The sequence below is a fragment of the Aspergillus wentii genome (assembly GCF_001890725.1).
Source record: "Aspergillus wentii DTO 134E9 unplaced genomic scaffold ASPWEscaffold_5, whole genome shotgun sequence".
NCBI lineage: Eukaryota > Fungi > Ascomycota > Eurotiomycetes > Eurotiales > Aspergillaceae > Aspergillus > Aspergillus wentii.
This window is the reverse complement of record NW_024467836.1, coordinates 234,536-256,633: the sequence shown is the minus strand read 5'-3', so window position 1 is coordinate 256,633 and position 22,098 is coordinate 234,536. Positions and strand designations below refer to the sequence as shown.

Here is a 22,098-nt window from a genome sequence, read left to right as displayed (position 1 = left end):
TGTCGCACCAGTTGCCCATCAGCCTTGCAAACCAGTTCACGACCGATGTCTGAATCGGGTAATTAACAGCCTGGCGGGTGGTTTGGCCCCAATAGTTGGACAGAAATGGTAGGTATCAGCAAGGCTAAGCGCGTCTAGTTTTCTAGTTTTGATGGGATTGGCAAGTAGTGGAGACTTGTGTAGTTCGGATGGCCAATTAGATGTGTTGAGGGTGTTGGGTAGCAGGGCTAGTGGACGCTAATCTCTTGCGAGATCTAATTTAGTGTGTGGGCTAACTGGATTGGGGATGGTGGGTGTGCTTGGTTGTGTCGATAAAGAGTGATTGATATATGCAGTCACACAGCGTCAATTATTATCTGGCATTGATGGTGGGATGAACAGGGTAGTATCATGCAATGCTACATCATAGCCTGTTACAATAGCATTGTTGATGATAGCCTTGTACAATAGCCTTGTTAAACAGAGCCTTGTGTTTATCAGGCTGGGTGAGGAATTAAAAACAATACATCTCACTGGTCAGAGCAGATAGATGCCTAATCTACTGGCTCGTATCTGTGGAAATACTTGGAAGAAAAGGAAATGATCATCATTCTTTTATATACAATCAAGCAAATCCACTCTTCAATCCCCACGCATCAACATGCACAGTAGTCTTCTGACTCAACTCACCCACCGACACAGTCAACTTGTTCAACGGCGCAGAAGGGAAGAAGTCAACGGTTCCAGTGTACTTGCCCTCAGCCAAGTACACTTCAAACACGGATCGGTCAATCACACCCGAAAAGGCGAAACTGTCGCCCAACGGTGAAACGGTCGTGTTAACGGTGGGAGTAAAGTCTGGGTTGTTCGCAGTGGTGTAGTTCAGTGTACCAGCACGGTTGATCCAGAAAAGGCCTGTGTCCAGATGGATGCCGCCGTCAAGGAAGTCGCGGGATGTCGAGGATGTAAAGTTGAAGGTGACTTCGCCTGTTGGCTTGTTGGGGATATCGTTGATGGCGACGTCAAAGTAGACAGCGTTGGACTTGACGGTAGAGAAATCGACAGAGACATCATCGCCAGTTGTATCCTTGCTAGCCAGGCTATCACCCTGAACAGACGAAATGTCAAATGGAAGGCTGCTCAACTCCCACTTTCCATCAACCTGGACCAGACGATGAACCGTCGGCACAGTCATTGCACTTCTCCATCCCTCCAATGGACCTGTTGGAACATCTTGGGTATACTGCCAGTTACTCGCCCACCCGATGGAGATAGGATCGCTCTTCTCCGGAAGCTCCGAGTAAAACTGCGCCGCATAGTTATCCTTTCCGAACGAAATCAGCTCGCCCTTGGTAGCCTCGGTGCTGAAGTGCGTTCCGTTAAAGTCACCAACAACGTAGAAAGTGCCCGAACCACCCAGCGGCGCACCGGGGTTAACAGAAATGAAGAGCGCGTGTTTGTTGCCCGCTTCAACGTTGAATTTCACCAAGTTGGGACACTCGAATTCCTCGCCGACGATTTCCGTCGTAAAGTTGGACGCATGCGTCCAGTTCTTCAGGTTAGGCGATGTGTAGAATCCAATCACCCTATCGTGGGCGTAGGCAATCGTCATCACCCACTTGCCTGTCTCGGGATGCCAGACGACCTGGGGATCGCGAAAGTCCTTTGAGGTGCTGTTGAGAACAGGGTTGTTGGCGTATTTGGTGAAGGTGTAGCCTCCATCGCGGGAATAGGCGATGTGCTGGTTCTCCACCTCGGGAGAGTCGACGGTGTAGATGGCGACCACGCCGTCGGTCTGGTTGGGGAAGAAGCCAGAGGTGTTCTCGCTGTCAATCACGGCTGAACCAGAGAAGATGTAGTGGTCGGGGGAGTCCGGAGCGAGGGCGATGGGCTGGTTTGTCCAGTGGTAGAGATCGGGGCTTCAGTATGGTTAATACAGATCATATAGTACAGGCAGATGAGAATACCTGGTAGCATGGCCCCAGTGTTGGTTGCCGGCAACAGTAGCATTGGGGTTGTCTATAGAGTCAGTATATTCCGATAGATGCATGGATTATGGATGGAACATACACTGATAGTAGAGATGGTAAACACCCTTCTTCTGATCAAAGAAAAGCCCATTGGGATCATTCATAAACCCCGAAGGAGGAGAATAATGCACTTGAGGCCGTAGAGGACCGGAATAGTCTGCCGCCACGACAGCCGCAGACAGCGAAGAAACCGCAGAAACAAGTAGAGAAAGACGCATTTTGATTCTTTTTTGTCTGTCTACAACTACTCTCTAATTACTTACCGTCCATTGATATTTATATCCTTCTACATACCATATATCCTCGTCAACCCGAGAATCAAGTACAGCCCGTGTGATCGGACCGATGCCTTTAGCATTGGCATTGACCAAATCTCCGTATATTCTCCGGCCAACTCCACACTTCCCCATAGCCACCCCCGCATTCGCCGGCCTGAGCTTTTCCACGTGTGGATTCGATCAAGCCAACAGGCAGTCGGAAATTATTGCAACGGGCCATGCCGTCTGTGGAGTGCAAGTCGCCGGGGTTTCGCCGATGGTGAAGCCATGCATATGTTTGTATGGCCTGATGTCATGATACTTGTGTGAGGAGAGTTTGGCCATCAAATCCCTCATGCATGTTCGACAGTGGAGAGGATGCTGTGGGTTTGTTTCGACCGTGGGTTGATCGAGAAGGTCCCCCGGCATGTTGGCTGTGGCTGCTTCTGGGCTGATGCTATCCCCAAAACAAGAAGATGACTCGGAGGGCGTTCGGTGAAATTGAAATATCTCATTCTATTCTCTCATAGTAATCATGCTATACACTACTTTCCACTGCAGAAACCCCATAATCTGCCTATCCACCCTCTTCCCTCCCCGCCTCGTCACACGGCGTCCTCGGCCTCAACTTACTCCCTGCATGCTCAATCCCCGCTTCCTCTGCAGAATCAATAGAAACCGCAGACTTGGTCGTCGCAATCCACTCTTACACGGCGTCTAAGCCAACGCAGCCTTACGCACACCTCCATCGCCTCGTCTACTTTGCCCTGTACATACAAAACGTAGATTCTCGCCGCCGTCCGAGGAAACACATTCGCAAACGCAGAACTTCACCCCGCCGAACCCACCGCCAGACCCGCAATTAGAAATCAAACTGCCCGTAGATGCCGAATGTATGCGGTGGGAATTTGGCTGCGAGTCGGGTGATTTTGGTGAGATCTCGCCGATTTTTTTTCGGCATGCCACCGTTTGTGTTTCGGACTCGTGCACGATGGATGTGATTGTCTCCGAGTCGGCATCTACTCCGTTGCATAAACGGAGAAGTTACTTTATACAGTACAATAGCTAGCCTAATCTGGCGGGCAACGTCTGCGTGAAACCTCTTCACGACGTTGATGTTTGACGCTTTCCCGAAATACGACGGAGGCAGAACAAGTGGACAATTAGTCCCTGCTTTTCTGCATCGCGGGCTAGTTCAATTGTCCGTCTGCCATGAGGGGGAAGTCTGGGTCAACGGCTTGTCTGGCTGTGGCGATGAGCTGGGCGCGTTCTTCGCGGGTGAGGAGAAAGGCTTTCGAGTTTGTGCCGAGGCCGGTGAGGCCAGTGAGGTTAGATTAGGAGAGGAAAGTGAGGTATTTTGCTTGCGAGGGGAGATTGAGACTGTCGGGGGGGTGGTTGAAGCGGTTACGGCGGGACACCAGACGCCGGGTTCCAAGTTATCTCCAGTAGAGGATAGAGTATCAGTAATGAGATGTTGATGTATGTCGTGTTTCTGCTGTGCTGGTGTTATGCATCAGTCGGGAGAGGCAGGAAAAGAACCCGAGAGACTAAGTATCTGTTATCCGGACAAATGGGTGTTCAAGATATTTCATTGCTAGAATTCATTCATTACTTATGCATTATGACTGCTGCTATGCAAATCCCCAACTCCCCTTGTCAACACCCGACACTCTTCGATATATAAAGCATGACAACATAGAGATCATATGCAACTCATTCATGTAAACGTAGATTCTTAAGCCATAGATCATAACGGCAATCAGGTTGACGCAGGCGATTAGTGCTGAAAAAGTTAGCAAGATTCATATAGCATATTGGTAGAGTACCCACCGTAACATCCTCCCACTTCTCCCAGCCTCGTCCCTTGACGGCCGCAAGCTCTTCCATCGTATACTGCCTGCCGGTTGTAAAGTAGCCCGCGTTGATCTTGGCGTCAATCTCGACTCGCGAGTCATTCGGAATCATATCGTCGGGAATGGGGATACGCTCGTGAATCTTGATACCCGACTGAACGATGGCGTCGTGCTTCATGTTGGACATCGAAAGCATGCGGTCGATCTTCTTAATACCCAGCCAGTGCAGGATGTCGGGCATGAGAGCTTGGAAGCGCATCTGCAGAGGTTAGTTCTGTCAAGTGTAGATGAGAAAATACTTACATCTCTGACACCTGCAATGTTCTCAGTCCGAGTAAAGTACTTGTCGGCAGTGTCACCTCCACGCTTGCGAGCATTGTACACCAGGTATTTGGTCACCTCGCCCAAAGCACGTCCCTCCTTTCGGAAGTAGATGACCACTCCGCTGCCTCCATTCTGCGCTTCCCGGATTGCCTCTTGAATTCCGAATGCAAGGTATGGTCGGCAAGTGCAAATATCAGACTGGAACACATCACTGCCGTTGCACTCGTCGTGAATCCGCAGAGCCAACTTGACATTCTCATCCGACACGCGCTCCGGAGGACCAAAGATATAAACCGTTAGACCGCCAATAGGAGGAAGGAAGATCTTCAGATCCGGTCGAGTAATCAATTCCGGGTAGCTTCCACCCGTGTGCTCAAACAGCGTCCGACGAAGTGTTCCCTCGTCGACACCAAACCTATCCGCAACTCCAGGCAAGTACCACACAGGCTCAACCGCCACCTTGGTGACACGGACCTCACCGGTGGAGTCCACCACAATATCCCCATCTACACCCAGCTTCCCATCCCGCACCGCCTCTCCAATCTCCGCCAGCTTCATGTTGGCACGGGTGATCGCCATCGTAGGCCGAATATCCCACCCCGCATCCAGCTGTTCCCGGAACTGGTTGACAATGTCATGTCCATACGGGTCCATCGACACGATCTTCTCCTTGTCCGCCCAAGCCGGCTGCCACGGGAACTTGAAGATCGGCTCACTGTTGCGGAAATCCGGGCGGAAGTTGGGGTCGAGGTCTCCCGAGGCGATGGCGAGTGCGTTGTAGATGCTGTAGTTGCCGCCGTGGGCTCCCATCGCATTACGCCGTTTCAGCAACGGCCCGCTGCGAGAGACCACGACGGGTCCGCGGGACTTGGAGTCGGGAGCTCCCCATTCGAGCGGGACGGGGTCGATGCCGCTTTGGCCGGGGTAGGTGGTTAACTAGCAGGTTACATTAGCATCGGTCTCTTCTTTTGCCTTTCTGTGGATATCAAATTCACATACGACAATATGTGTGCTGTACCCAGGTTTGGGCGAGTTAGGCAGCTGTGCTGCAGGTACTTCTGCTGGGGTGGTGCCTGTGTCACCCATATTGACAGTAAGAGGATGATACGAGAAGTAGAAGGTAGAAAGTTCTCGAGGGTGAAGAGAAAGAAGATGGAAGAAGATGAAAGAGGACGAGAGAAAGCTTAAGAAGTCAGGGGAAGAGGGGAGCAGCAAAGAGGGGTTGTTGTCATTCCTTGGATGCACTGCATATCGGATGACTTATCTTTCTACCTTATCAGTCAGGCAGCCTATCTCAGGTACTAGTACAGGTTTCTTCTATTTATTAATAGATCCATATTAATTCTGATATTTATATTAACAGAATAAATTATCTTTTACCGGTTCATCTGTTCATCCGTTCATCTGTTCACTAATCACTCTGATCGACCTCGATAGCTTTCCCCGGATAGCCATGGCCACAGTGGGGTCGAGCCAGAACAGATCATCACTCTCCACTCTCCCCTTTCTGAATCTTGGGAATGCACGCCCTGTTACGAACATCATGACGTCAAATTCTAATTATTGGTTTACTGGAATGTAGAATTCAGAATAGACTGCCTTGACTTTGTAATCTTTTAATGGAAACTGAGAACAGGGATATTCATAATACACTAGTCAGCTACGGAGTACTCCACTATCTTATCGACAATCAGTAAATCGATCTAGATCGTTGTATTGGTATCTATTATTCATTCTTTGATTTTAACAAAGAAAATTTCATGACTCTTCGCACATTACCGCATTGCATATCCTTGCTAAACCAAGCTGCTCAAAGCAAGTCGCCTGACTTCGGCCTAGCGGCATGCTGGCACAGGTGGCTAATGTTCGCGGATCAAACCATCACATAACCGGAAGCATAGACGACAACATAAAAACCCATCAGACACATCCTTTGTTTATTTTCCATAGTTTGACTGGGAGCGGGAGCTCTTGATCGTCTTCTTGATGATGTCCTCCACCTCGTCCCAGTCCTTGGTGTCGATACGCTGGATGCTGGTGTTGAAGTATTGCTGGATCTGGTTGAGCATGTTCCATTCCTCTCTGTTACCGACAAACGAGATCGAAACACCAACACGACCGAAACGTCCGGTACGACCAATACGGTGGAGGTAGGTCTGGAAGTCGGCCTGGCGCTCAGCTCCACCAGGCTGGTGAATTTCGGGGATATCCTGGAGAATAAGAATTAGCCTGCGTATCTAGACCTCTGGAGGGCTGCACCTACGTAGTTGATAACCATGGAGACAGTCGAAACGTCAATTCCACGAGCGAGGACGTTGGTAGTGATCAACACTTTGGCCTCACCAGCACGGAATTTGTCAATGACGGAATCACGCTGGGATCCTTCAATACCACCAGTCAACGATGCAACAGTGTGTCCCTCAGCGACCATGCGCTTCTCGATCTCAAGAGCAGAAACACGTGTCTATACGACGTTAGATTGCAGGAAACCAGACAACTGAATCGCACTGACCTTGACGAAAATAATAGAAGAACCGACAGTAAGGAGACCGTAGAGCTGGACCAAGGTCCTGTACTTGTCTTCATCATCGGAGCAGTCGAGGTAAAGTTGTTTGATACCCTCTACTGTCAATTCCTCGTGCTGCAGGGTAATTTCGTTGGCGTTTGGCGCGAACTTGGAGGCATATCGGTGCACGTGGGCAGGGAATGTGGCAGAAAAGAGAACCACTTGGATGTCTCTCGGCAAAAGGCTAGGAATTTCAGTTAGATGGCCATCTCTCCAAATCTATGAAAGAACTCACCCCTTAACACGAATACACTGGTCACCCAAACCTTGCTGGTCAAGCATGTTGTCTGCCTCATCCAAAACAAGCACTCTGAGTTTGTTTGCAACCATAATGCGCTTCTTGATCATATCCATGACGGTTCCGGGTGTGCCGACCACAACGGAGCACTCCAATCTTGTTGGGCGGCTGTTAGAGTCTGCGGGAACTGCCGTTCCGATAGCGATTCCAGTAAGGAACTGTCCCATAACCTGAACGACACCGACGATCTGACGAGCCAGCTCGCGGGTCGGGGCAAGGATCAAAGCTTGGGGTGTCTTCTGCATCTGTTCCGTCGAAAGGTCCAACCGGCTGAGAACATTGAGAACGAAGGCAGCCGTTTTACCAGTTCCGGATTGCGACTGTCCGACCAGGTTCTTGGGAGGGTTGCTCAGAAGCAAGGGCAGGGCTCTTTCTTGAATCTTGGAGGGCTTTCGGAAGTTCATGGCTGACAGTCCCTGGAGAATGCGCGGGTCGCTGTCAATCGAATCGTGTTAGTCCAAAGCTTGTATCTAGCTGAATATCCACTACCCACATTCCAAGGTCCTCAAAATTCTTCACAGAGTAGAGGGGGTTGTTAGGGTCGGCTTGAAGATCGCTGAGCTTGACTTCGACGTTGTACTCGGGCTCGTGGAGGTCAGAGCCACCCAATTCCTTGGGGGCGCCATCTGTCTGGTCGCCGCTGGTTTCTTCTATGAGGAGAAAGGCGAGTTAGCATTCATACAAAAAGATCCAGCTGAAGTTTGGAATAGCAGATAGCTGCTCACCGGAAGGTTTTGACTCATCAGGCTTGCTGATGCGGTCTGCGAGAGAACCACCCTGAGTTTCAGTAGGCTGCTCGGTGGGCTGTTCGGACGCCATGGTGGAAGGATTGAAGACAACTAGTTGTCAAAAATTAAACGAGAAGAAAACGTTGCGGTGTTGTTTGAAGATCTCAGCAGTCGCGAAATGGAGGGGGACTGCTCCAGCGGGGTAAAAAGAGGTGAGTGAATGCGCGAGACAAATTGAGAACAAAGTCTCGCTAGCTGAGTGGCAGCTATGGAATTTTCGCCGGCGAATTTCTGATAAAAGAGACAAAACACGCCACTGAGTCTCAACCCCAGGGGAATTAGCAGGCAATGGCAATGTCAATATGACAATCTGCAGCCCAGCGATGACGGCCAAAAAACCCAACGGACAGAGCACCAGGGCACTAATCCCCTTTGGGCAGGTAGCCGAGCGGCTGGCGCTTAGCGGTTGACGCCTAGCTTGCTATGGTATGGTATGGTAATATCTGGTAATACTGCCCAATAAATGTCGTCAGTCCAGCCATTTCCCGGCCAGCGTGGCCTGACAGGCGCCGTTCGGTATTGTCACAGGAACCCCCCAGCCATCTTCCCCGCTTCCGCATCATCGCTTTCACCAGGCAGAGCGAATGATTGTTTGTTTCCTGCTGGAAAATCAGGAGATCATACAACAACATTCAGTTGCACAGAGTCGTTGGCGGGATTAATCGTGGAGGCTGGCGGCCACATCAGTTATTCTAGAAAGTGCTCCTCCTATTATTACTTCAACGGCTGTCTTGCATTGTATCCTGGCGGGAATCTCATGCGCCGTGATTCTTGATAAAACCTCCCAAACATGGCAACAGAGGTCGCTCCCCATTTTGGGGCTGAGTTGAAGGTAATTCTTCTTCAAGGAGCTCTGCTAAAATTTATCTAATACTCTGGAATCGATAGGACTCGTTCAAGCCGGTCAACAATTGGGTATGTTCCGATGACGTTCCCCGCACCCCTGCTCCTTCGATGCGGTTCCTCCAAACACACGCCGGGAACCAAATACTTAACAAGCTCTTAGACAACGAACGGAATATCATGGCTGGAGGAAATACAACAGTTCTACCGAGAAAGGAGTGCGATCGAGAAGGAATACTCGGCCAAGTTGAGCGGCCTGTGCAAAAAGTACCATGAGCGCAAGGCCAAGAAAATTAGCAGCCTCAGTGTGGGAGACACTCCTACGATGACTCCGGGCTCCCTCGAAAGCGCCTCGTTGACGACATGGACCACGCAATTGACCGCCGTCGAAGCGCACGCATCCGAGCGTGAGAAGTTTGCTACAGACCTCCTCGTTCAGGTTGCAGAACCGCTCAAGCAATCGGCTGCACAGTACGATGAATTGCGAAAATGCCATGTGGAATTCCATGGGAAGCTGGAAAAGGAACGCGACGCCTCTTTCAGTGATCTCAAGAAGGCAAAGGGCAAATATGACGGGGCGTGTCAGGAGGTCGAAGCGCGGCGGAAGAAGATGGAATCGTCCTTCGATCACAGTAAGCCAAAGGCCCAGGCCGCATATCAGCAGCAAATATTGGAAATGAACAATGTCAAGGTGAGTGATGTGTGGCGATTGCTCCTAGGAGTCACTAACAGAGCAGAACACGTACCTCATCAGTATCAACGTCACGAATAAGTTGAAAGAGAAATTCTACCATGAATACGTACCGGAGCTACTAGATGTCAGTATATTAATTGGCTTCTTGGCATTCTGTGCTAATTGTTCTTCCAGGGGCTGCAAGATCTCAACGAAATCCGAGTCGCCAAGCTGAACTCGATCTGGTCGCTCGCAGCACAACTGGAAAAGTCTTACCTTTCTAACAGCATGGGACATATGTCAACCCTTTTGGCCGAAATTCCTCGTAACACACCGCATCTGGACTCGCTCATGTTCCTTCGTCATAACGTCACCCAGTCGCAAGAGCCGGCCGACATGGTCTTTGAACCTAGTCCGATCTGGCATGATGACGACGCGATTATTACCGACGAATCCGCCAAGGTATTCCTCCGCAATCTCCTTGGTAAGAGCAAGACGCAAGTCCGGGAACTGCGAGTCGAGGCAGACAAAAAGAAGCGAGAAGTCGACACCGCTAAGAAGGTTAGGGTCAGCGTGCAACAGGGCAAGGATACCCGCAATGAGGTTGACGTTGTCCGTGCTATATTTTTCTTGCAAGAAGCCCTGCATGAGGTGGACCGTAAGCGGTTGACAGTGGAGGTTGAAACTTCAACCGTTATGTCTGTGGTAGGAGATCTGTCCGTAGGCGCGAAGAACCATAATTTCCGATCGCAGACTTTCAAGATTCCAACCAACTGTGATCTCTGTGGAGAACGTATCTGGGGACTGTCTGCTAAAGGATTCGACTGCCGGGATTGTGGATACACCTGTCACAGCAAGTGTGAAATGAAAGTGCCCGCGGAATGTCCAGGAGAGCAGAGCAAGGAAGACAAGAAGAAGCTGAAGGCAGAGCGTCAAGAGCACGCCAACGCCACACCAGCTCTTGACCTTGAGCCCAGTGGATCTACAAGTACACCATCTCTCACTCGACAAGATACCATGAATTCTTTGAGTTCAGGATTCGCAGCCAGCGCGAACCGAAGAATGTCCAATGCTACCCAGCCGGCAGCAGGAAGCCCAACAGAAGATGCACCAACCCCGGTTGCTGAGACCAAGCCTACTACTGCAAAAAGGAACAGAATTCTCGCTCCACCGCCTGCACAATATGTGGCTCCACCACCGACCGAAACCAAGCCTAGTCAGCCGAGAGGAAAGATGCTATACTCCTACCAGGCTGGTGGAGAGGATGAGATTGATGTACAAGAGGGTGATGATTTGGTGATTACCGAGCCAGACGGTAAGCTGCATGTTATTCAGCTAGAAGAAATATGCTAACTGAATATAGATGGTTCTGGGTGGTTGCGTGTGCGAGCTGGCCCACATGAAGGTCTTGTTCCAGCCTCCTACGTCGAAGAAACCCCTACGCAATCACCTATCCCCTCCGCTAGTCCTGCGTTTCCAAACCGCCCTGAGTCGACATACTCGACATCGTCCGCATCTGTGGCTGGCAGCGCGGCAGCCAAGCGCGTGGGACCAGCAGTTGCACCCCGACGAGGAGCCAAGAAAGTGCAATATGTAGAAGCATTGTACGAATACGACGCACGCAGTGACATGGAATGGAGCATGGCCGAAGGCGAACGGTTCGTGTTGGTCAACCGGGATGGTGGAGATGGCTGGGCCGATGTGGAAAGAGGCGGAGTCACCAAGAGTGTCCCTGCAGCCTATATTCAAGAGGTGTAGAGATGCTATGTATATTTTTTTGGTGTTCTGATTCTTTCCTTCGGTTTATAGTTTGCATCATTGGGGGAGCGTTTGGAGCGTATCTTTTGCTTAGTTTACCTATTCATAGGACATGTGCATTACGCATTTCAATGTCGAATCGGTTATTTCATCTCCTATACATGGTTTATCATAGAGTATGAGCCGCTCAATCCTATAGACATTGTTATTGATTATGAAGATGATCACGCGTACTTTCTTGCGGATGATCGTGCTAACTCCTTGGGCTGTCAATTGGAGGCTGTGGTTATTGCAGTTCGGAGGCTTCCTAGGATGAGCGACATCCTTAGAGAGGGCCTCCGGATGGAAATGCTGCTTGCCCATCTTACTATTCTCTGTTTATTCAACACTGGCGGAACAAACAAAAAAAAATACTATTAGCTACAGGGTAAAAAATGTAGGTCGAATTGCAGTCTATCCAATTTGGAAAGTAGGGCTAGTTAGGGCTTCCCTGATCACCCTCCTTCCGCCGTGGGACAAGTTCGGCCCCAGTTCATAACACACGCTGTTGACTGTCTGTGAATAACCTCAGTTGGAGAATCGAGGAGAAAATTGATGAAACAGTGTCTGTATATATCCTTCTCTCGCATATGAACAAAGCTCATCGGACCTCCCTCCAGCTGCCTCAACGGCAGGGTGAAGAAAGTCCAGCCACGAGAGTGATATGATAGCAAAGTATGAATTTGACATGTCTAGATACAGTGACTTTGTAGTCCACAATCGGATGCCACCCGTAAGTATCCTCAGTCTATACCATACTGTCGCCCCCAAAAGCACAACGCTAATCAAAAGACCACCTAGTCATAAATCGTTAACAGTCATCCAGACCAGCCCATCACAAACAAAACTACCTCGCCAAAAGCAAAGTCAAAGTCAAATCAGGTCAGATTTTGTTTTGTTCATACCGCATCCTCAGCAAGCCAGAACTGGCTTGACCAGTCTTCCTGCAACATCGCCTCATCCGGTAACCCGTCGAGGTCTTGTAGCGAAAACGCATTCTCCGCAAATGACGGATCAAAGAAAGACATGCCGCCGTTTGCATCGCCTAATGGACTGGCCATGGACAGAGGCAGGTTTATATCGGCGATGGAAGAGAAGGGAGGAAAGGACTGGCTTTGGCTTAGTGGTGGGTAGACATCACCACTGCCACCATCACTGCCGACAGCTTCAACCGGTCGACACGACAGACGCTGTTTATCAGCCGGGGCCGAAGTCGACGCGGTAGCGATCACGGCATTTGCATTTGCATTCGCATTCAAACTGTTATTATCGGCAGCAGCAGTGGTGGCGACAGGACGAGGCGCAATAGGAAGAAAGCCAGTCGAAGGACGCGAACATCTACCCGACGAGATCGCTTTCTAAGAAACCACGAAAAAGGAAACCATCGTCAGTAAGACGACAATGACCCAGAAAATAATCGTTTTCGATCACATCTACTTTTGAAGAAGAAGAAGCAGCTTTGGCTTCGGCCTCGCGTTTGAGTTTGGCGTGCTCCTCGGGCGACTCGCAAGGGGTGCAGCCACAGACGGAGCAGGTCGAAAAGGGACGGCCTTTTCTGTTGATTTGGATTAACGGTCGATCTGTATTATTAGCATTTGTGGGAAACAAAAAGAAGGAGGAAGGGAAAGTTAGAAAGGAAGGATTACCATGGTGTTTGCAACTTGTCACACGGTGGCCGCGTACACAAGCTTCACAAGCCCACTTCTGACCGTTGATGAGCATCCCTTGAAATGATGAGAAGAGAAGACAACATGATGGATGAGGAGCAGGAATTTATACGCTGTTTTTCAGGGGGATGACATGGTTAGGTTGGATGGAGATGAGATGGAGCTGGAGGTTCTGGGAGAATCGATAACTACACAGCCACCGCGGAATTTGGTTCTGCTAGTCTTTAATTCAGGATGATGATATTTCTTTTATTCCTCCACTGTCACTACTATTATTCTTTTTGTTTTGCTTCTTTTTATTATATTTTATTTGCTTTTTATTTTGTTGGTATTCTTCTGTCTTTTCTTTTTATCATGTTGAATACACTCATCGCACAAAACATGGCATGCAAAGTACCAAATCACCAACAAAATCATCACCATGAGGGATTTTTCACCTCGGCTACAACAGCACTATACCAGCTACAGTTACAGCTCTTCACCTGTCACTAATCCAGCAGGAAATTAGCCATTCCATTTCCTCCCCTTTCCTCTTCCAGCCGCACTGAACGAATGGCCCGGCAAATTCCCTCATACAAACAGGCACAACAATTTCCCGCACCAGCCACAGCATCATTTCGGGAATATTTCTGCCTGCGCTTACTGGCTTTGGTACTATTGTGTGTTTTTGTCTTAGAGGATATTATATCATAGTACAGTGCAGACGACAGAATAGGAAGCTCAATGTAACCCTGCTGGCTATTGTGAGGATTAAAGTCAGCAGCTCTGCAGATCATCACAAGCGAGCTTTGTTGGAGGTGGCTGAGCATGTAGCATGTTTAATTATGACGATATTTGAACTATAATATATTAGACCAGAAGGAGAATATATCCAGACTCTAGTTCTGTTTCAATAATATTGAAAATATGATCCTCAGAATAATGAAGAGAAAGGGGAATGAAAAAAAGAAGCTCAGTCAAGCTTTTCCGGTCTCGACTTTTGGGCGGTTCCAAACCTTCTTTTTTTGTCTGTGCGGCATTATTTGCTTCTTTTCGTTGAGGCATTTTGTACTCTTGATTAAAACTCATTAAACGCATCCACGGTTCGTGTCCAGTAGAATATCGCTGATTTACAAAAAAACTCGATCGCTCATCGCTCGTTTTTTAGTAAACTTTACTTTCCTTCATACGTTTGTAGATCCGATCATCATCTTCACCTCCATCTCTCCGTAACTGTACATCCATCTCCCTTACTTCCATTCCATGCATCCTCATGCTCACTGTCTCACTTCTTACTCACTTCTTACTCACTTCTTACTCAATAAACACCTCATCGCGTCCTTCTCCCCCTCCAACTTCGAACACCGCATTTTCAACTCATCACGTTCCCGCTGCACCTTCTCCAGCTCCATCTCTAGACTCTTCATCTGGTCGACTCGTTTCTGGCGGTATCGGCGCGCGGCCATGGTGTTGAGTTGCCGTTTCGTTACTCGGCTTGAGTGTGAAGACTCTGAGGGAGTTGAGTGGTTGGAGGGTGAGTTGGAGGTTGTCGTGGGTGCTGTGGTTGGGATGGGGAGGGAGGGTTGAGGTGTTGGTAGGACTGGAGATGGCTGGGTATGGTCTGTTTGTGTTAGTAGATGGTAGGTACTAGATGTGATGGTACCAACCTCGTTGTATCTCGACATTCGACTGATAAACGCCATCACCACTCATCTGAGGCAGCGAAGAATCATATACTCCAACCCCTCCCCTTCCAAACGACCCCATATCAAACAAAGCCGAATAATCCACCCCCTCAACCACACCCCCCATCCCAATCCCCAACAACGATGCATCCGCATCAAACTGCTGAAAATCATCATTGAAATATAACGAACTATCCATCCATTCCGCCGAGTCCACCCCACGGTGGCTTCCTAACCCCCCAGCGCTGGTTCGGCTGGAAGAAACAATTGCTGGCGTCTCTTGGGGCTGGCATGCAGGTTGCTCCGGCGGCCGACATGGTTGTATTGTTTGGACGGGCCCTGGGACCCGTTGATTTTCTTGAGGTGAGTGAAAGGGGAGGGGAATTTGGGCGGTGCCTTGGCCTTGATTCCAAGGCGATGATTGAGGAACCGAAAGAGGGAAGATGGAGGAGAAGATAAAGGAGACAAAAGGCAGTGCAGGACAACATGTGACTTTGGATGGGGGTGGGGCTGAGGCTTGGCGGGGATGGAGAAGGAGATGTGATTGGGTAGGATTAATTAAGCGTGGAATGAGTGAGCATGAGTCATTTTAACTCATGCGTTAGTGGTTTTAGTGGCCAATCAGTGTTATAGAGCGGTCCATTGTTTACGAGAAGATCGGTTGGGCTATGAGGTGAGAATTGCAAGGCGGGGTCCTAAAAGGGTTTGGCCTTGTGTTCTACATCCATGTTTGTTGAAGTTAGAAAACAATATATAAAATCAGTATTGGAATGATAATGCAAATCTATTTATATATACACAACAAGAAGAAAATATACCCCTCATGATCAACCAAGTCCATCAGACCAAATCTGACAGCAGTTGATTAGGAAAAGTTCAGAGAAGATGCCGTGACAGTGGTGGTGCTCTTCTGGGTGACAGTGACAACATCAGTGGTGGTTGTCCAGGCAGTCGAGGTGACGGTGACGGCGTTGGGGGTGACAGGAGCCACAGTCGAAGAAGGAGCATAAGCAGTGTTCACGGCGGGGGAAGAAGCAGCGACGCTAGAAACGGCGGCGCTGGACTTGCCCAGCTTGATGATTCTGGCGACGGCGGCCTCGGCGGCGATCTGGACGATCGCCTGGGTGTTACCGGTGGGAAGGTCGGGGTGGATACTGGCGTCGACGACGAACTATTTTTGTTAGTGGGCGAAAGAAAATGAGTAGGTTTAGTTGTTACATACCAAGTTCTCAGTACCGTAGACCTTGGCGTTGGTGTCAACAACCGAAGATCCGTTGCGACGGCCGTCATCAGTACCCATCTTGGTGGTTCCGACAAAGTGGTCACCACTGGTCTTTCCGCCGATAATATCAGAGGCAGTGCTGTAGTCCGGCATGTAGAAGCCGTCGGTAGAGTTCTTAAAGCCACTGATCAGCTCGTTAAGGAACTCAGTGACACCTTGCTTGTCAGCATCGGTCTGGAGCCACGGGTCGGACTGAATAACAGTCGATCCAGAAGCGTCGATGCCCAAAACACCAGAGGAGGTAGCTCCGTGGGTCAGATACAGCTTCATGGTAATAACGCCGTCTTCGCTAGTGCTGCAAGATCCCTGGTAGTAGCGAGTGTTGCCGTCACTTCCCACGTTGGAAGTCCAGAACTGCAAACGGTGACCACCTTGAGTCATAGCACCGGAGCCCTGAGCGAAGAGCTTCTGGACAACTTCATTCGGACCGGGGATGACACTCGAGGTGTTGAAGTGGGTGAAGTTGCTGTTGGTGTTGACGGTAACAGTGAACATGGGGTGGTCCTTGAGGTTGTATCCAACAGGAAGGCTGATCCAGTCCTTCTGGGCAGGAAGAGTAATTCCAGTCTTTCCGTTCTTAACAGTCTGGATCTGCTTGACAGGTCCGATACCAGAGTTGAACAGGACACGGGGAGTAGACATGGAACCAGCAGCGAGAATCACCTTACCACCGGCGTTGACGTTGATAATCTCAATGCCACCCGAGGCAGTGTCAACCTCCACACCAGTGATCTTGCCTCCGCTGCGAATAACACGACGGACCTTGGTGTGGAGGCGGAGAGTAAAGTTGTCAAGATCCTCAACAAGAGGAAGGTAGGTGCGCACAGGCCCAGCACGGATTCCGTTACCAACGGACCAAGATGGGTAACTGAAAACCTGGTGCTTCTCATTGGGCTGCTCCTGCGAGCTGACAGACTTCCAGCCCAGTCCACTGAAGAACTTGGAGAGAACAGTGTACAAGCCCTGGTCGTATCTCTTGCCATCGGCGGAGGGAAGCATGCTACCGGGGTTACGCTCATACATGCGCTTGGCGGCATCCTGGATGTCGTTCCACTTCCAGCCAGAAGGCCACTTGTCGTCGAAATCAGCACTCTGGGGGTAGATGTATGACATGGCGTTGATAATGGTGCCACCGCCGAGAACACAACCAGCCATGCCAGCGGTGTCATCGCAGAGGTAGTCGCCCAGCAGACCAAGGGAGGAGATAGAGCTGCCCAAGGCGGGGACATCGTAAGCAGTCAGAGTGTCGTTCCAAGAAAGCGTGTCATTGGCACCGGTTGGTACAGTAGAGGCAGCACCACGCTCAATCAACAGAACACTCTTCTTGGTCTCGGCCAACCGCTCAGCAGCAATTATACCAGCGGGACCACCTCCGACAACAATGTAGTCATAGGTCGAGCTGGAGATTGTAGGCTTGACACTGGGAGCGGCGCTCTTGCTGGCAGTCGAAGAAGCAGCCGACGAAGAGGCAGCGCTGTTGGATCCCGAGGTGCTGGTCGACTTGGCCTTGGAAGCCCAGGTAGAGTACTTGGAGGACTTGGCTTCGGACAGGAGCATCTCCATGGTACCGAAACCGGCGGCGTGGTACTGGAGCTTCGAAGAGGGAGAGCTAGGAGTAGTAGGGTTTGTCTTACTCAAAGCCCAGCCGAAGAAGTAGGTATCGGAATCGGCAGTGAAGGTCGAGGGGGATCCTAGAATACAGCCGCTGCAAAGGAAGGTATAGGTGAGGTGGGTGCTGTTCACGGAAGTGGCATCAGGGATCTCAACAACGCTGGCATCTCCGTCGAAGACATCCGGGTTGGCGTAGGAAGTGGTTTTACGGATAGTTGCAACTCCACTGTCACCATTGGGCCAAGCAGCGATCATAAGAGACGACAACATGGACGGCATCAAACTAACACCACCCCATCCCTTGGAGTTGGAAAGCGGCACGTCCAACTGACCGATGAAGTCGGACTTGACGGTCTCAGGCAGAGCAATACCGAAACAGAAGCCAGTGTCATCATCGCACCATCTTTGGAACTCCATTCCCGAGGCGGAGTCGGTGTACGCAGAGGAGTTGGTGCCGGCCGCAGCGACTCCGAAGAGAGAGCTGAGGGCCACAACACCACCGGCTAAGAAAGAACGCATTTTCTACCGGGCACAAGGCTAGCCTTGACACAAAGGGCAGTAAAAAGAATGAAAAGGTTCAAAAAGAAGGAAAGGGTCAAACTGATCCAGCAGCAGCCCAAAAAAGAACGAACGGCGAGGTTGCCGAAAGGAAAGAAAGGAAGAAAAAAAAGAAGAAAAAGTGAACGATAATTGTTAGAGAAAATCCCAACAGACCATCGCGGCGATAGAGGGCATTCATATAACCCCCGTACCAGCGCCTAGACATAGTCAGACAAGACAATGGTGAACTAGGGCTCATATTGAAGGACGGAGATATATTGAAGCTAATGCTTTGAGCAGATTAAAAAGTGGACACGCCACGAGGGCACGCTCCAACATGAGTGGTCCATCTCAAAACACCAGCGAGGCTTGACATTCTTGGATGGAGACAATCAGCCCTAGCCCCAAGTATCACCACATCCAGGGCCCCCGATAAACAAATCGGGTGGTGGCTGTTCTGGTTATCTCCGAGTCTAGACGAGTGGGACGTGCCAAGTATAGCAAGTTTCATCGGTCGACGTCCGTGGTTTGAGGCATAGCTTTGTCTACCAACGTCCCATCCACGTCTGTCATAAAGACGAAACGGCATTATTCCAGGTGGTTCGAACCCAAGTGGGTTTGCTCAGTAAAACAGGCGGACCGATTGGTTGTTCCTGGTCATTGGAGATAGCTGACTGTATCAAACACAGTATATCTTCTCGTCAGAAGTGATTCTGTTCGATGCAGATTCTGCAGGCAGTAGGCACTATCCGACACTGTCTGAGAATAATCAACGTGGAATATTCCGCCCCTGTAATCAGACTTAATCAATAAGAGTGGCCCTCGGGGGTCGGAGTCGACTCACGGAAAACCGGTACATGGACCGGGCGCCTGATGCAAATGAAGCCATCATTATTGGCTTGAATCAGATATTAAAGATGATTAACCATTGATTAATCGATGGATGATGATATTCGATTGATTGATGATCGCGAAATTCGAGTCATGACAGTGATACACGTGACACACGCTAATCCTAAAGAAATCACATTAATGCCTGATTGCCTGAGGTATCACGCCCCTGACACCGTCTATCTCGTGCATCTTATTGACTGTGACCAATTGACCAAAAGACAAACGCCCTGATATGTCATCATGAAATTGCCATTCCCAAAAACATAATTGGCATATCTAATTGCAAATCTGACAATCACAAAGCTTGATTACTCCCGATCATGCACGCCACAGCTGACAGCCCCCAACGAACCATCCCAAGCATTCAAGCAAATTCAAGCCTCTGACTCCGGTAAGACACAAGCAGGATTACTCGCCTGACTCAGCTTCGTGACGAGCTAGTTATAATTAATCGCATTAGCAACAATGCTAAGCTCAGCTCCTCTTGCTGACTTTCCAAAATAGAACTTACCGGATCGCAGCACACGGCATGCTCACCATCCTCGCAGGAGCTGTATGTTGTTTTGCCATTATCGGCTTCGCTGATTTTATTCGCGTGGGTGCCTTGCGTTGCGCGAGATAATTGTCAGTTTGGGTGAGATTGTAGAGCATCGCTTCGAGGGAGATGACATACATGTCTTGCCGGTGTACAGGAAGGTTAGGACGGGCGCCTGGACTATTTCCTTACAGCATAAGCCGGGAGGCCCTGCGGGAATTGGGTTGATGGGTTTTATGCAGGTGAATTCGCTGCTCGCTGCTGCGACAAGGCTGAATAATGTGAGTAGTCTCATCTTGTCGCTGTTGAGTGCAAGTTGTTTATCGATTCCGGATTCAGAAATGATAGGAAAAATCTATTACCCGAGCTTAATAACTCTTATCCGAGATCATGTTTGTCGATCGTTTTGCAGCCTCAGATCAGATCGAGTTTATTTGATCATTACCGAAAAAGTTCTCTGGATTTACATGTCGAATGTTGATCAATGTGGCTCGTTGTGTTGATCAAGAATTAAGACAGGCATTGCGGTGCAGGCGGATATATAATGGCCGACAACCTCAACGCCGCGGTGCAATTGGAAGTGGATACTACAAAGAGAACAATCATCCGGTATACTTTCAATTTCCTTGATTAATAGTCTACAGGAAGAGACCAAAGAAAACGGCCAACATCAGCCAACCTAAAACTGTACAAATTCTTTGGTACATCTCCTGTCGGCAGTCTATGTTTCCGAGCTAACGCCACGGACAAGCCGTTACTGCGAACACATGTCCCAATTGAACCCATTGAATACCGACAGAAACGAATAAAATATAAAAAACCATTGCAAAAGGGGAAAAAATTCTGATCAGAATTGAAATTCCAGAACGGCATTTAAACGAAGATGAGACCAGCGCCGAACAGGGTCGACATGATGGTCACGGCGCTGACAACGAAAGGAGCCATGGTCAGACTGGGGAGAACACCAGCGGCGGCACCCTCAGAGGTAGCACCGGATGAAGCAGAGCCGGGGTTGGAGCTGCTACCAGAGACGGAGCCGGAGCCAGGCTCGGCGGTTCCAGTGGAAGAAGTACCGGCGTTCTGGCTACCAGAGCCAGCGAAACCCTTGCCGTCACCAGCACCCTCGGTCATGTACTTCTTGGCAGGCGAAGGGATAGCAGGGAGAGCATCGTCAGAAACGTCCCAGTTAGGAGAGTCCTTGGCGGGGCAAGGGTTGGCACCACCGGTCTTGTTGTAGCCACCGTCACCCTGGGGGTTGCTGGTCTTCTCGAAGGCGGACTTGAGAGCATCGTAGTCGTCAAGGGTCTTGACGTCGTTGTCGGAGATCTTGACAAGACCGTAGTTGCTGTCTTCCTGAGAGTACTCGTAGACCAGACCACCAGAGTAGACACCGGTCATCTTGGTGGAGTACAGAGAGCCAACCTCCTGGAACTGACGCTTGTTGGTGTTGCAGCCGTACTCAGAGAGGAAGAGAGGGAGACCGTATCCGGTGAAGTTCTTGACCTTCTGGTCCCAGCCAGAGGTAGTGAAAGAAGAGGGGTCACACCACGAGTAGTCGTTGAAAGCGAAGAAGTCGCTGCGCTCGTCGTCAGTACCGCAGTTCATGTACTCGGCCATCTGGAGACGGTTGGTGTTGATGTCGGCCTAGTTTGTTAGCATGAGAAGACCAAGAGGGAGTAGACAGAAACATACAGCAGAGTATCCAACAGGGACAGTGCGCAGGTTACGGCTGCGGATGTACTGACGGATGTCACGAGTGACAGCCTTGACGTAAGGGGCAGCCTTGGACGAGGGACCATCGTTGATGACCTCGTTACCGGAGAAGAAAGCCAAGGTGTTCTTGTACTTGGCGAACATCTCAACGGTGGCGAAGACATTCTGGAGGTAGACATCGTTGTACGAGGTCTTAGGTTCGGCACGGTTGAGGGAGTACTTGGGGGTGTTGACATCGAGCACAAGGTAGATGCCAGCATCAGCAAGAGCGCTCATACACTCATCGTGGTTCTTGGAGTTGTCGACCGAGTAGACACGGATGGTGTTGAGGCCAAGCTCCTTGAAGTTCTTGATGTCACGCTTGCAGCCATCAGCGTCGGCGATGGGGTCGGACAACTTGGACGAGCCACCGGGCTGGTAGTCGACACCGCGCATGTAGAAACGCTCATCACCCTTGAAGAAGGCGTTACCCTTGACAGTGATGGGAGTGACATCGTCGCGGGCGTGGACGGAGGGGGCAGCCATGACGGTGGAGGCACCGACGGCGAGGGCCGCAGCAACAGCGGAGGCCTTCATTGTGATAGTGGGATTGAAAGGAATAAGACGACCCGAAAAGAATGGCAGGAAGCGTCGAAGGTGGAGAGTGGTAGATTGGAAGCAGAAAGCAGAGAAATATAAGCCAAACGAACGAAGGGCTTGAAGAAGAGAAGAGTAGAGGATGAAACCGTGAACGAGAGACGGTGTGAGAATTTGAAGCAGAAAAGGAAGGAAGGAATGACAAGAT

The 22,098-nt window shown here is 50.0% G+C and overlaps 9 protein-coding genes across 9 annotated transcripts; 1 reads left to right on the top strand and 8 right to left on the bottom strand.

The window, feature by feature from the left end:
* Positions 1 to 331: 331 nt before the first annotated feature.
* Positions 332 to 2,368, bottom strand: ASPWEDRAFT_135255 (glycoside hydrolase family 32 protein). Its single transcript, XM_040829335.1, has 3 exons — positions 2,050 to 2,368; positions 1,947 to 1,998; positions 332 to 1,898 (listed from the first exon to the last, which is right to left on the bottom strand). The coding sequence occupies exons 1-3, from the start codon at positions 2,225 to 2,227 to the stop codon at positions 605 to 607; spliced, it is 1,524 nt and encodes a 507-aa protein (XP_040687408.1). The 5' UTR covers positions 2,228 to 2,368; the 3' UTR covers positions 332 to 604.
* A 1,536-nt stretch (positions 2,369 to 3,904) lies between these two features.
* On the bottom strand, positions 3,905 to 5,731 carry ASPWEDRAFT_41593 (putative GTP cyclohydrolase II). Its single transcript, XM_040835599.1, has 4 exons — positions 5,443 to 5,731; positions 4,423 to 5,379; positions 4,097 to 4,378; positions 3,905 to 4,049 (listed from the first exon to the last, which is right to left on the bottom strand). Exons 1-4 carry the CDS (start codon positions 5,527 to 5,529, stop codon positions 4,044 to 4,046), a joined length of 1,332 nt encoding a protein of 443 aa, XP_040687407.1. The 5' UTR covers positions 5,530 to 5,731; the 3' UTR covers positions 3,905 to 4,043.
* A 310-nt stretch (positions 5,732 to 6,041) lies between these two features.
* On the bottom strand, positions 6,042 to 8,321 carry dbp5 (ATP-dependent RNA helicase DBP5). The gene is made up of 6 exons (XM_040835598.1): positions 8,033 to 8,321; positions 7,801 to 7,957; positions 7,245 to 7,742; positions 6,956 to 7,193; positions 6,707 to 6,907; positions 6,042 to 6,653 (listed from the first exon to the last, which is right to left on the bottom strand). The coding sequence occupies exons 1-6, from the start codon at positions 8,124 to 8,126 to the stop codon at positions 6,381 to 6,383; spliced, it is 1,461 nt and encodes a 486-aa protein (XP_040687406.1). The 5' UTR covers positions 8,127 to 8,321; the 3' UTR covers positions 6,042 to 6,380.
* A 308-nt stretch (positions 8,322 to 8,629) lies between these two features.
* Positions 8,630 to 11,566, top strand: ASPWEDRAFT_41590 (putative actin polymerization protein Bzz1). The gene is made up of 6 exons (XM_040835597.1): positions 8,630 to 8,927; positions 8,984 to 9,010; positions 9,102 to 9,629; positions 9,676 to 9,756; positions 9,807 to 10,926; positions 10,975 to 11,566. The coding sequence occupies exons 1-6, from the start codon at positions 8,886 to 8,888 to the stop codon at positions 11,367 to 11,369; spliced, it is 2,193 nt and encodes a 730-aa protein (XP_040687405.1). The 5' UTR covers positions 8,630 to 8,885; the 3' UTR covers positions 11,370 to 11,566.
* Positions 11,567 to 12,174: 608 nt separating this feature from the next.
* ASPWEDRAFT_41587 (putative Cu-dependent DNA-binding protein) lies at positions 12,175 to 13,199 on the bottom strand. Its single transcript, XM_040835595.1, has 3 exons — positions 13,055 to 13,199; positions 12,846 to 12,988; positions 12,175 to 12,766 (listed from the first exon to the last, which is right to left on the bottom strand). The coding sequence occupies exons 1-3, from the start codon at positions 13,128 to 13,130 to the stop codon at positions 12,308 to 12,310; spliced, it is 678 nt and encodes a 225-aa protein (XP_040687404.1). The 5' UTR covers positions 13,131 to 13,199; the 3' UTR covers positions 12,175 to 12,307.
* A 924-nt stretch (positions 13,200 to 14,123) lies between these two features.
* ASPWEDRAFT_541579 (bZIP transcription factor) lies at positions 14,124 to 14,844 on the bottom strand. Its single transcript, XM_040838019.1, has one exon. The coding sequence runs from the start codon at positions 14,755 to 14,757 to the stop codon at positions 14,362 to 14,364; it is 396 nt and encodes a 131-aa protein (XP_040687403.1). The 5' UTR covers positions 14,758 to 14,844; the 3' UTR covers positions 14,124 to 14,361.
* A 760-nt stretch (positions 14,845 to 15,604) lies between these two features.
* Positions 15,605 to 18,151, bottom strand: ASPWEDRAFT_28927 (putative cellobiose dehydrogenase; the record flags this gene model as incomplete). Its single annotated transcript, XM_040833203.1, has 2 exons — positions 15,605 to 15,910; positions 15,962 to 18,151. 2 exons carry the CDS (start codon positions 18,149 to 18,151, stop codon positions 15,605 to 15,607), a joined length of 2,496 nt encoding a protein of 831 aa, XP_040687402.1.
* Positions 18,152 to 19,120: 969 nt separating this feature from the next.
* Positions 19,121 to 20,172, bottom strand: ASPWEDRAFT_41582 (uncharacterized protein). The gene is made up of 3 exons (XM_040835592.1): positions 19,740 to 20,172; positions 19,578 to 19,669; positions 19,121 to 19,503 (listed from the first exon to the last, which is right to left on the bottom strand). The coding sequence occupies exons 1-3, from the start codon at positions 19,894 to 19,896 to the stop codon at positions 19,441 to 19,443; spliced, it is 312 nt and encodes a 103-aa protein (XP_040687401.1). The 5' UTR covers positions 19,897 to 20,172; the 3' UTR covers positions 19,121 to 19,440.
* Positions 20,173 to 20,474: 302 nt separating this feature from the next.
* Positions 20,475 to 21,890, bottom strand: gel1 (1,3-beta-glucanosyltransferase gel1; the record flags this gene model as incomplete). Its single annotated transcript, XM_040828435.1, has 2 exons — positions 20,475 to 21,245; positions 21,294 to 21,890. The coding sequence occupies 2 exons, from the start codon at positions 21,888 to 21,890 to the stop codon at positions 20,475 to 20,477; spliced, it is 1,368 nt and encodes a 455-aa protein (XP_040687400.1).
* Positions 21,891 to 22,098: the final 208 nt, after the last annotated feature.